General features: G+C 34.6%; 2 protein-coding genes across 3 annotated transcripts in view; one reads left to right on the top strand and one right to left on the bottom strand.

Moving 5' to 3' along the window:
- Positions 1-133: 133 nt before the first annotated feature.
- LOC138326946 (protein jagged-2-like) lies at positions 134-10067 on the top strand. The gene is made up of 12 exons (XM_069272915.1): positions 134-786; positions 1415-1523; positions 3905-4441; positions 4759-4962; positions 5428-5481; positions 5820-5993; positions 6395-6508; positions 6997-7209; positions 7630-7677; positions 8512-8697; positions 9657-9692; positions 10004-10067. Exons 1-11 carry the CDS (start codon positions 550-552, stop codon positions 9668-9670), a joined length of 1890 nt encoding a protein of 629 aa, XP_069129016.1. The 5' UTR covers positions 134-549; the 3' UTR covers positions 9671-9692; positions 10004-10067.
- A 2366-nt stretch (positions 10068-12433) lies between these two features.
- Positions 12434-13446, bottom strand: part of LOC138328494 (uncharacterized) — a 12802-nt gene continuing 11789 nt past the window's right edge. For both annotated transcript variants that reach the window (XM_069275327.1, XM_069275326.1), the window contains one exon: positions 12434-12993. In XM_069275327.1, the coding sequence (XP_069131428.1) occupies positions 12817-12993 (177 nt within the window). In that variant the 3' untranslated portion in view covers positions 12434-12816. The remainder of the gene's footprint in view (positions 12994-13446) is intronic.

Raw genomic sequence — 13446 nt, 5'->3', positions numbered from 1 at the left:
CAGTATAATATGGAACTAATTTCGAGAATGAAGGATATTAGGATTTTTTAAAACTAAAAATGGCATGATATTGAGGTTTACTATTCTTTTTTACAACATTCCAATTTTTATCTATTGTGTAAAATAATATTTGGACATTATATGAAAAGACTGTTTCTGTTACGATTATTCATAGTTTTTAGATATGGATAATGAAACCGGACACTTGTCAATGATATCGATGTCATCGACCCCATTAGCAATTTTCTAATTTACCTCTATATAAAAGACACCTTTCCATTAAGTATGATATGTCCTTTTGACGTCCATTATAGATAGGTTTGTATTTTGATTACGATACATATACTCCTGTGTTATTATGAGGAATAGTTGTAACCATAGCCACTACATCTAGCAGGAGGAGTCAACCGATCGAGCTAAAAAAAATCCAAGCTTGTATTGACCATTGCTACAATGAAAAGGAAATAATATGATTCATTATGACAAAACTGATATGTGTTAACCCTTTATTATGCGATATACATTTGTGTTTATGATCTAGACTTCAAGATGTGGTTCCTGTTCAGTTTCGTGACCATGATGACGTTGAAAGTCACGTTTTCCGCTGACTGTCTCTGTGTGACAGGCTCCACAAAGAAAATCTATACTGGCCCGGATATCTCGCGAGAAGTCATTGGTCTCGCCATTCGAGGAGAGTGTCTACCTATAGCTCACACAAACGAGGAAAACTCGGCATGGGTGGCTGTAGATTTCAAAAAGAATATAATATTTCATCAATTTCATATAGTGAGTACTTTCTTGAAAATAAAAAGTGTCTAGGTTCTTAAAACAAATATCACATATGTATTCAGTCGAAACATTTTCAATAGTTTAAATAAAACATGTATTAAAAAACCGTTTGAGTTAACTTTCCGAAGATTTATTGTGCGTGATAGCCAATTACTGCGCGGTAATTAGGATGACGCTGCAAAACAAAATCATTGATTAATTGTTTATGAAATAATGATGATTGTAGCATTAACGGTTAGTTGATAATTGTTGAGGACTTTTTAGCATTATTCGAAATATCTTTGGGGTTTATGAAGTCATAGACAAAAAAAATTGAAGGACAATCTTCATAAACGCGAAGCAGAAAGAATGCTCATCTGTTGTTTTTTTTTTTTTTTTTTTTTTTTTTTTTTTAATTTGGAAAAAACATTCAAAGATCCAATAGAAATAACTGTAGCACATGGAATTAAATTATTCAATTGTATCTTACTCATTTAACAGTTATTTTAAAAAAATCAAGATTATTTCGGTTTAAATATGTACCTTTGATTATAATAAGGATACGTAATCATAATTAATTTATAGAAAATATAAATACATATGTAATAAATAATTCAAAATAAATATGATATTTTTAATTGTATAGATAGGATACATAGTTAGGGACGGCAGTGTCGTACATCAGCAATGTATAGGGGGACAAGGAATATCCTTCCTTACTACAACAGAGCCCTATATCTCCTACAGCCAGACAGGTGAGTTGGTGTCTATCAGAGCCCTATATCTCCTACAGCCAGACAGGTGAGTGTGTCTATCAGAGCCCTATATCTCCTACAGCCAGACAGGTGAGCGTGTCTAACGGAGTCCTATATATCTTACATCCAGACAGGTGAGTTGGTGTCTAACAGAGCCCTATATCTCCTACAGCCAGACAAGTGAGTGTGTCTAACAGGGCCCTATATCTCCTACAGCCAGACAGGTGAGTTGGTGTCTAACAGAGCCCTATATCTCCTACAGCCAGACAAGTGAGTGTGTCTAACAGGGCCCTATATCTCCTACAGCCAGACAGGTAAGTGTGTCTATCAGAGCCCTATATCCCCTACAGCCAGACAGGTGAGTGTGTCTAACAGAGCCCTATATCTCCTACAGCCAGACAGGTGAGTTGGTGTCTAACAGAGCGCTATATCTCCTACAGACAGACAGGTTAGTTCGAGTATAACAGAGCCCTGTATCTCCTACAGTCAGACAGGTGAGTTGGTGTCTAACAGAGCCCTATATTTCCTAAGTCAGACAGGTGAGTTGGGGTCTAACAGAGCGCTATATCTCCTACAGACAGACAGGTTAGTTCGAGTATAACAGAGCCCTGTATCTCCTACAGTTAGACAGGTGAGTTGGTGTCTAACAGAGCCCTATATTTCCTACAGCCAGACAGGTGAGTTGGGGTCTAACAGAGCGCTCTATCTCCTACAGACAGACAGGTTAGTTCGAGTATAACAGAGCCCTATATCTCCTACAGCCAGACAGGTGAGTTGGTGTCTAACAGAGCCCTATATTTCCTACAGCCAGACAGGTGAGTTGGTGTTTAACAGAGCCCTATATTTCCTAAGTCAGACAGGTGAGTTGGTGTTTAACAGAGCCCTATATATCCTACAGTCAGACAGGTGAGTTGGTGTCTAACAGAGCCCTATATCTCCTACAGTCATACAGGTGAATTGGTGTCTAACAGAGCCCTATATTTCCTACAGTCAGACAGGTGAGTTGGTGTCTAACAGGGCCCTATATCTCCTACATCCAGACAGGTGAGTTGGTGTCTAACAGAGCCCTATATCTCCTACAGCCAGACAGGTGAGTTGGTGTCTAACAGAGCCCTATATTTCCTAAGTCAGACATGTGAGTTGGGGTCTAACAGAGCGCTATATCTCCTACAGACAGACAGGTTAGTTCGAGTATAACAGAGCCCTGTATCTCCTACAGTCAGACAGGTGAGTTGTTGTCTAACAGAGCCCTATATCTCCTACAGACAAACAGGTTAGCTGGTGTATAACAGAGCCCTATATCTCCAACAGTCAGACAGGTGAGGATGTATCTAACGTGGGTTATGGTCTTTTATGTTATCATTTAGCGTAATACAGGCTAATCCTTCCTTGAGGAGGGGTATCGGTTTTAACGTCATCATGTTGTGAGCAAAACCCACGCTATTTACTCCGAAAAAATGGCGGCCCTTCAAGTAGAGCGTTAGAATTGTATCTGCTGCCCCTATTGCATGATCGTAAAAGGCGACTAAATTTAGGATATTATCTGTTCTCTTCTTCCTAACGTTTTTCTTAACACCGCCTCACTTTTGGCCTTCTGTTGAACGCTTGCCCCTGTGAGGTATGCTCTTGGTTCTGTCCCCTGGTCGAGACAGACCAAAGTCTATAAAAGTGGTATTTTCTGCTCCTGCTTAGCGCTCAGCATACTGTAAGTAGGACGACTGGTTCACCCGTTGTCAATATAATGTAACCGGGTGGGGTGTATTGCTTGGTATCTTTCGTGGCATGCTTAAGTGATATCGAGAGCTGTACAAGAAGACACAACATGAATATACCGCAGTCTCCCAAAACATGCACCGCGCACTTCATACACGCTACACATCGCATACATGGGAGGCCGTCCTTACATGACCCTAGCTGTCAATAGGAAGTTAATCAAACAAACAAACAGAAAAAATTAAAAATTACGCTCGCAAACACGTGACGTCACAATAAATACCCGACATTAAGGATAAATAGCTCTGTAATATACATATACAGAATAAAAATGTCCGGATTTAACACAATTCCTGTTAGCTGTTACCAATTCTAGAAAGAGATCGATAATTTGAAATATCAACCTTTATTTTGAAACATGACGTTTGCGATATTTGCTATGGGCATTACATTACTTCATACTGGACGCACAAAATATCATTTCGTTACTTTTCAAAGCTGATTACTTGTCTAGTAAAAGACAGCGAAATTTTAACAATGTATTTTGTTGTATAAAATTTCATACGAATACTAGAGCTTATAAGTTTTACTGCTTTAATTTACAAAATTTATAAAATGTTCCATGTTTTTAAAGTTTTTAAAGAAAGCATTTTTCATACATTATGCAGTAACAACTACAGAGGAAACTTTAACAACAGGATCAATGGCCATTGACACAAAATATACATCTACGACTTCCGACAAGATGACTACGTCGACTATTCCAACCGATAACACAAGCACAGCTACAGATTTAGAAACGTCAACAAATGTTCCTAGTATTTTTACATCGCCTAAACTGCCAGATAAGTCTTCGCCAACCAAAGGAATGGAAACAACACAATCCACTACTGGTCAAGATACTAAGTCACCAATTACTGAGTCAAACGGCTTATTTAGTACAACGCATTTCGATGTAAACACAGACACTACGATATTCTCATCAACTTCCGATGACGTAACATCGACGTCACTTCCTTTGACACAAACAACCACACAAAACCAAAATACCGACCACGTTGATACGACGTCACATGGAACGTCACAAGCACCTAAACCGTTGACGGTGTCTACTACTACTACCGGTAAATACGTGACGTCATCAGTCGCCACAGCAACGAATCTACCTGGAAATACAACTACGACCTCCATGGCGATTCCCACAGGTAATTGTACATTTTTAAAACGACGTTTTGTAGAACTTGTGTTTGCATGAAATCCCTGGAGAATATGGAAGTCGGACCTGATGTCTTGGTAAACAAAATATATTATGCAAGTATCGTAATTTTATTACATTACTATTGCTACTTTGTACATAATTCATAGTTTTGCTGGTGGTCCACATTCATTGCAGTGGCGTTGTTTCTGTACATGTGAAATCAGGATGAGCAATTTAAACAAGAACATAGTCGGAATTCATGTAGTCTTATCAGAAAACAAACATCAATAAAAACGCGTACAGAATATTCCTACTATTTAACAGATAGTCCATGTAACCCGGGCTGTTCGAATGGCGGAATATGTGTCACTGATCCGTTCGTGACGTGTCTCTGTTCCGGAAGTTGGATCGGGACATCATGTGACCTGTGTGCCGGTACACCATGTGACCAGGGAGAATGTATAACGGTCGGGACCACAGCCAAATGTGTGTGTGATCCTGGGTACACGGGTGTCTCTTGTAATGAAAGTAGGTAACTACGTCATCATAACTTGTGGTGATGTCACAAAGTTTAAAATGATGGAATTAATTGATTAATATATCTTAGCTATTGATTTTTTTTACAGAAAAACAATGCATTAGATATGATCGTAATAATTGACAAAATAACCACAGGAAACGCATATTTACTTTTATATAAATGAATATGCGATTTTCTGATTTACTGCGATTGCCTGTCAATGTGCGACTTAAATAAAACACAGAAGAATCAACCAAATATGAGTATGTACAATAAGACAAAATTGAATAGTTAATGTCTTATCTTTTGTTGTTTGACATAATAGGACCTTAGCTATCGACGGGTCAACCAACCAAACAACTATCTGCATAAAATACACCTACTTTAATTTGTAGTAATTAAAAAGACAAAATATTTCATTGAAAACAAGTTGACGTTTGGAATAACTTGCTTTTGATTCTTTACCCATTTAGCTCTTGTGTGCAATTCATCAGAGATATCTATTGGGGGAAGTTGTTATACTTTCAGTAAGTATGTTCACTTGAGTACATTCCGACGCTTTCAAATTTATTTTGACATCATGTATGTAGTCAAATTCTTCGGATGTCTTTCATATTGGAACCAAGCTAAAGTCATTGATTTAATTACACTATGCTTTTGAAGAATTATTTATGTGATATTACGTGATACGGTTTTCGAAGCTCTGAGTTTCAATAACCATTGATCTAGAGCAAATTTGACGAAAACCGGAGAATAACATAAAAGGAATGTCTCTTCCAAGACATCCAAGTTATAATTTACATATTCATCTGTGTTTTCATAGCATACTTGATTTGATGAAATCATTGTTGCCTGTGTTTCCTAGACTACGTGTATGAAGCTTGTCAGGAAAACTATTGTCAAAATCATCCTGGTACCGAATGTCTCGTTAATTCGGAAGGCATCTACTGTCTTTGTAAGGATGAGTTCAACCCCTCCGATTCCTCTCCATGTGGGTGCCCTGTAGGTCAAGTGAGACACCTCAACGGTACTTGCGTCGGTTAGTAGAATTGTATATTTACTCTCTGAATCAAAAATCAAAATGTTATGACGTCATAATACATTCGATGTTTAATGAAATCATAATGAAATAAAGAAATGACATCATTTGTTTTATTTCCTTTTAGATTTAAGATATGTTTCTTTTGTAAAATAATAAATTCATCTGATGTGTCCATTCCATGTAATGATAATTTTGCTTCATCTTTGCTTCATAAACCATGAGACATGTTGTTTTGTTTTACCATGCATAAGTGTGCTCTACATTGGTTTCGCCGATAAATTGATGTTGATAGATGTAATACAGAAAGCATGTTGATATGAAACATCATTTCCATGCCTATTCTTTACCTACAAACTACGTAACTCCCAATTGTATGGTTATCTCTTCGCCTGTTTCAGAAATTGACTGTCGCGGAGTGTCTTCTTGTTCCCATGGTTCCTGCTACTTCCGGTCATTTTATAACTTTGGTTGTCTATGTGACGAGGGATGGGAAGGAGAAAATTGTGATATGGGTAAACACTTTTTCGAAGAAATTCAGAATCACTTACTTTTGACACTAAAACTTTTTCCACAAGTAGCACACTGCTTTGTTAGCTTTTGATTTAAATCGATGGGTTCACCAGCATATATGTTGATCATCTCGTCGATTGGCAATAAATTAAGATTATTACTGATTCACGTCCGGTTCTTACGGACTAATGAGCAGATATCCTCAAAACCATGCCTTCACATTCGAATGTTATCAATTGGTACATGGCGAGAACTTGTCGCCAACCAGTATATATTTTATCATTTGAAATCTTTCGTCGTTTAAGTTAGACGACCAAATTTGCCATAAATTCTACTTGCTTCTAGAACTGTCACTTATCAGAACGTTTGATTCATTATTAAACAACATACTTTAGGGGTTGTTAATTTTAATGTTCAAAATGGTCAAATATTTTGATAAAACATTTGTATAATTTGACTAATTAATATGAACATGAAACTTTTCCTCCAGTTCTGACGCAGTGTGGTGATCATCATTGTTATAACAACGGAACATGCGTCCGAGACCCGGACGTCACGTGTCAATGTGCTGACGCTTGGACCGGTGCGGAGTGTGACATGTGTGGTAGCCAGGAATGTCACCATGGAGTGTGCATATTGGACAGGTATAAACAACCGATGTGTGTTTGTGACAAGGAGTACGGCGGGCCAAAATGTGACCAAGGTAAGGGCGATAACTACCATACCTCTAATACCTAAGACTTCAGGATGCAAGTAAAATGTCGTCTTTTTCATTTGACTTCCACGTTATATATATATAAATACTGAATAATGATTAACTTAAAAATTAGAATGCGAAGGTTCTTATGTTATTAAAATGTTAAAAAAAACCAAGAAAGTTACGTAATGTTTGTAAATATCTTTTGTATATTTGCACCATCCGAAAGTAAAAATAAAACATAACTGATTCAGAATAAGTTCTATATTAATACTCCTTTTTTCATTAGAGTTATGTAAAATGAGTACTTTTCTAGGTAAAACATAATATATAATGTGTGTTGAGAATGAGAAATCTATGTAATTGTATGTTATGGAGAAAAAAAATGAAAAATAAATAAATGAAAAAAATGTTTTGCTGCATTAGTGATGAAGTGTTCCGGACAGGAATTTGGTGGACACTGTTATGGCAATGGTAAGATACTTCAAACGTCAATATACTGTATTGTAGGTTCTCTTTGCGGCGGGTCTGCTATATTCCCGGCAAAGTTAATTGCCCTGGTGACATCGTTTATTTTCAACTCTTAATAATTCAATGCCACAGAAATTATATTCATTTGATGGCTGCCAATATTTGGGTCCTTGGGGTCAACTTTCTCAATTGTTACAATGTCCACAAGCATGGGAAAGGCGGTTGGTTCTCTCTCAAACTACATATATTGCAAAATAATACATTTAACTTATATTCTCTTTTCCTTCTCTTTCTTACATTCATCTTGATTGGTCACTTACGTTTTTACATGTATTTTTTTCCTTAAGCGATTTGTTGATATGTCATTCTTGTATTTGAGAGTGTTAAAATAATACACTGTATCATATTCTCTTTTGGCAATTATATAATATATTTTTATATAATAACGTAATTTTAACACAGTAGATATGTATACGTATCATAAGATTGATATTGAATGACGAAAAATTGAATTTCGAACATCGACCATTCAAATGCTCCTCTTTTGGAAGAAAACATCAAGTCTTAATGACGAACGATCTATATGTGGTTACTAATTTAGAGTCATGCTTCATTATCTAGACGAAAACATTCATTGTTAACATATAATTCATCGAATTAATCTGTACCTTACCTGTTACAAATTAAGAGTCATTCTTCGTTATGTAGAAGAAAAATATTCATTGTAAATTTGCACCTTATACGATAAGAATTGATTGGCTGACGAAAAAATAACAAGGAATTAAAAAATGAAATAAGAAACAAGATATAGTTTGTATTGGTCTATTTTTTTCGTAGATCTGGATAACTTCACGCCGTGTGTGGAGAACGTGTGTCTGTCCGGACAACTCTGTGTGGCTGCGCTACATACATTCAAAAACGATTTATACTGTGTGTGTAAGGAAAACGTCACAGAAGCTTATCTGACGTCAGACTGCGGCTGTCCGGAACGATCACTCCGAAATTACCGTGGGGAGTGTATAGGTAAGATCTACTCTCCAAAAATACCGAGGGGAGTGTGTAGGTAAATTCTACTATCCAAAAATACTGAGGGGAGTGTGTAGGTAAGATCTACTATCCAAAAATACTGAGGGGAGTGTGTATGTAAGATCGACTCTTCAAATATACCGAGGGGACTGTAGGTAAGATCGGACTCTTCAAAATTATCGCGGGGAGTGCGATAGTTAGATCAACTCTCTAAAATAGCAAGGGATGTCTGAAGGTAAGATCATCTGTCCGAAAATATCAGAGGTACATCTGTAGTGTGCATGAAAGATAAATTCTCCACAACTGTCGATTCAAGCTAATGTATACAGATGAAAAACGCATCTGGGTAACTTTTATCTGAAATTCACTTGATATTCAACTGAAAATGAGAAGAAAGCAAGAATAAATTTTAATCTGAGAAATTTCAATTAAATTTAGGTAAACTTCCGGTCATTTTCAATTGATGTTTACCTAGATAAACTTTCATGAGAAATTAAGATCTATTGCAGGTCGAAATCATAAAAATTTCATGAAAAATTTTCAACTTCTTTTTTTTCTTTTTTCTGAACACAATTATATGTGTATCTGTATCTGTGTGAGTAACTGCCCTTTGGATATGAAGATGAGATTAATTCAGAGCAGCTAGTCATTCGAGAAACTTTAAGATCCCGTCAACCTTTTAAACAAATCTGAATAAGAAAAAATATATGATACACGATTATTTCATTTTACGTCATATGAAATATATTGTTTTTAAAGCTACATAAGCAAACCGTGATTTGGAATCAATATAACGTCATTTTGGTTGAAAATGTTAATTTGATCTTTACTTTAACAGATAAAAAAGGTCTATATTTTTCATGATCATTCTTTATGTCACAATTTATTCATATCAAACCGATCTAAAAGGAAAAAAACTATCAACCATTACTAATTCAAAGTTTTATCTCTTTCAGATATCCTCTTGTAGAGTTTAGAACAAATTAGTTAAGGTAAGTGTTTGATTAAATAAAAAATAATAGTGTAACTTATCCAATATTCGAGTATACATTACAAAAATGCAATATATTTAAAACCTATAATTTGTTATGCTTATAATGGCGCCCGCTATTTCTTTTATCTTCAATGTATCGAAAGTAACATGCAACGTTTGCTTCGTAGTTTTGTAGCTTTCAAATGAATTATATCTCATCATACTTTTTGTAATTGTTCTTTACAGTTCCGTACAGAAATATTATCATTTCAAAATTGATTTGTTTTCTCAAATACTGAATTCATTTTCAAGTGTTTTTATTTCTTTCAGCGCATGACGTAACGGTATCTAATTGAATATTTGAATTGAAAAAAAAATAAAAACAGTCATATTAGCATAATTTTATTGTTCTCTGTAGTTTATAATTAACATTAACAAATACACATTCATTTACAATCAACGTTGTGATATTAAAATAACTACAAACTAAAGACAATGTCATGACTTTTTATCTAAATGATATATTAAAATAACATAAACACTATAAATATTAAAAATTCATTATAATAACAACCGTTTTGATTTTTTGTATCAGTCATTTAGCAAACACATATTAATTCACAATTAATGTTCAAATGCAGTTCTTGTAACAGGATAACAGTTTGAACTTTTCATTCAAGTAACTACTTTTATTTTACAAGTAACAACATACTTTGTTACTTTAACATTATATTTATTTTTGTGTATTGTATCACTGATAACCACGCTTAAAAAATGCTCCACCGCCGACAGAGCATAAATGACATAAAAGAACTTAACAACTATTTCATGCGCGATGTGGGAGCATTCACCGAAGGAAATCTCATCTGTCTAATGGAAGACATCTCTAAGTGTAAATATTCATATATTGTACAGTTTTTTGCAGTGATGCTACTAGGCTATTCTAATGGACATTCCCTAATCTCTAGTTATAGTCTCCATCCGTCTAATGCCGTTTCTAATTGGGACATTCCTTATATAGCCCTAGTTATAATATATATCCGTCTAATGGACATTCCTTATATAGCCCTAGTTATAATATATCCGTCTAAGGTAATGGACATTCCTTATATAGCACTTGTTATAATATATATCCGTCTAATGGATATTCCCTATATGGACTAGTTATAATGTCTATCCGTCTAATGGACATTCCATATATATATCCACTAGTTATAATGTCTATCCGGTTAATGACATTCCCCTATTTAGCTACATAGTAAACTTGTTTAAATAACCTTTTCGCATATCTTGATTTACTAAGATGGCTCCACGGCGCGACAGAGCATAAATGACTATTTATCATATTGAAACAATTCATTGGTCCTTTAATTCGTGTACATATGTCTAATTAACACACCAAAAAAGTGATAATTTCTTTTGCATTTGGTTGCAATGCGCAATCCAGTACTTATTTCCACTACAGATATAGCGCCACGGGATTTTTTTCTGGAATGCCAATTAATTATTTTTTCATATTTTTAACTTGTCAATGGTGGTAATTGTGTATGTAAGTAAACTTTTGTAATGAAAGAAAAACATCGAAAATCGTCTGATCCTGTTTTTGATAGTGAAAAAATACCATTTGTCAGCGATGGAGCGTCTTTAACAAAATTAACCGAATTATATCTAAATTGTATGGGTGATTTTTTATGTATTCACAGCAATATACCTTCACATTTACATTTAGACCTATTAAAATGTATATGTTTGGGTATTTTGTACACCTGTATAAATACTATACAAAAACGGGTAAAAAATAGATAAAATATGAATTTACATGTAAATATTGGAACAGCTAAATGTAGTATGTGCTTTTTCTGGGTAAAATGCTTATGAAGACATTTAATAATAACTTTTATGTATTATTTTTTCATATCATTATCTTTATCAATATAAGGAACACATGGAATATCCGAATATGTGTTTTAAAAATTCAGAAAAAATACTAGACTATTTGCCACGAGAGGTACCACACATAGCTTACAGGATGTTTGTTACTGAAAAAAGATCCTATCGTCAAAACAAGTATACGTCTTTGAACATTATTTTAAATATTATCTGTCTAATAGTATTTTAAGTGTTATTGTGGTACACTGAATAAACATGTGTTAGCATATGAAGAATCAAATTTTCTATTTAAAATACAATGCATGAATGCATTTCTGATGTGCAAATATTGCTCCTGATAAAACAGGATGCTTTAAATCTAAGTGATACGCTTTTCGATCAAATGAAATACTGAAACCTGTTTTGGGGACCTTTCGAGGATCTTTTTAAGAAAAAAATGTCATGTTTACATTAATTATTTTCTATATCAATGATAATTTTTTTAAATCGGCATAAAATTATTGAGTTCAGCCAAAATAAGAATAAAATCATGACATATTTCGGTAGAATGAAATTAGTTTGGACAAAAAAAATACGCCTTTCATTTTCAGAACAAAACGCAATAAACATGGAACAAAAGCAAAAACAAAAACAATGTGATTAATGTAATCTATTACTAAATTGATGACTTTGATTACTATGATAACAAAATAAGACAAGACTGGCATTTCAACAAAAACTCGTTTCAACAAAAACTGATTCATCCTTTTTCGCACTTAAGATTCCGAATCGAGCGCACTGAACCTAACCTTTCATTTGTATGAAAGTATTATAACACTAATTACAACTATTGACTAAAATTACAAATGGGGCATATACATTTAATGTATGTATGTTTGTAGAGTGATCTGCCCTTGTTGGTAAGTGCTAATTGTAACGTTATATTTGTAAGAGCTCAAAGTCATATTTTAAAGAGAAAACGACGAGTTTAAAATTTACTCCCGAAATAATGACGTCACATATTCAATACCTGGTCGCAAGGACAGATGCATGTAACTCAACCCTGGAATATGCAAAGGTGGAATATGATACGCGAGTTGAGGACATGATGTCGAGTTGAAAACGAGCAGAAAAGATCAACTTTAACTCATATTTTCCTATATAATTCATACTCAAATGTTCAATAATTTCTATTTTTTTCTTAATACTTTTAAGCATTTTATATGGCAAGAAATCTATAACTATTAATCACTCTAAATCTAACACAACTATATTCACTTATCAAATCCCTGTGCCACTCCTTTAGCCAGTACTGTGAGTCCCGCGCCCATGTATAGCACCGGCCACACCACATAGTCCACACTATCACCCGTCGTGGTGTAGGAGGAGAATAATTCAGAGTCAAAAGGTGTCCCCTGTTCCACCAGCCATTCCAGTTCTAAAGGTGGGTTCTGCAACAGACATAAGTATGTGAAGAAAATGTTTTAATGCGGCCACCTAATCAAGATATACCAGAGTCCTGTGTTTAAGATTTTGAGGAATTAGGAATTATTTGCCCTTTCTAAGTTGGAAAGATATGGGTTTTCTTTTGTTTTTATTTCTTTTCAGGTGGAGGGTGGTAGCATTATAAGTCATTAAAATACCACTATAAAAATAAAGTAGAAAATGGAACCCTTTATCACATTAAGACACGATACGAATCTTCCCATACCTTCCTAACACATTGATTTGCCATATTCACAAGAATCTCTCTTACTATACGAGGCAAAATCTTAAACAGCTTATTGTAAATGTGAGTATTTTAATGATGATCATAGTATTAAAATACGATTGTATTTATGGTATTTTCTTAAATAATGTGGACTGATTGCGCGAATTCATTATTGCGCTGAAACTGATCGAGA

This window comes from Argopecten irradians, chromosome 7, assembly GCF_041381155.1.
Source record: "Argopecten irradians isolate NY chromosome 7, Ai_NY, whole genome shotgun sequence".
Lineage (NCBI taxonomy): Eukaryota > Metazoa > Mollusca > Bivalvia > Pectinida > Pectinidae > Argopecten > Argopecten irradians.
Note: the sequence above shows the minus strand (reverse complement) of the source record. Positions and strands in the feature narration are given on the sequence as shown.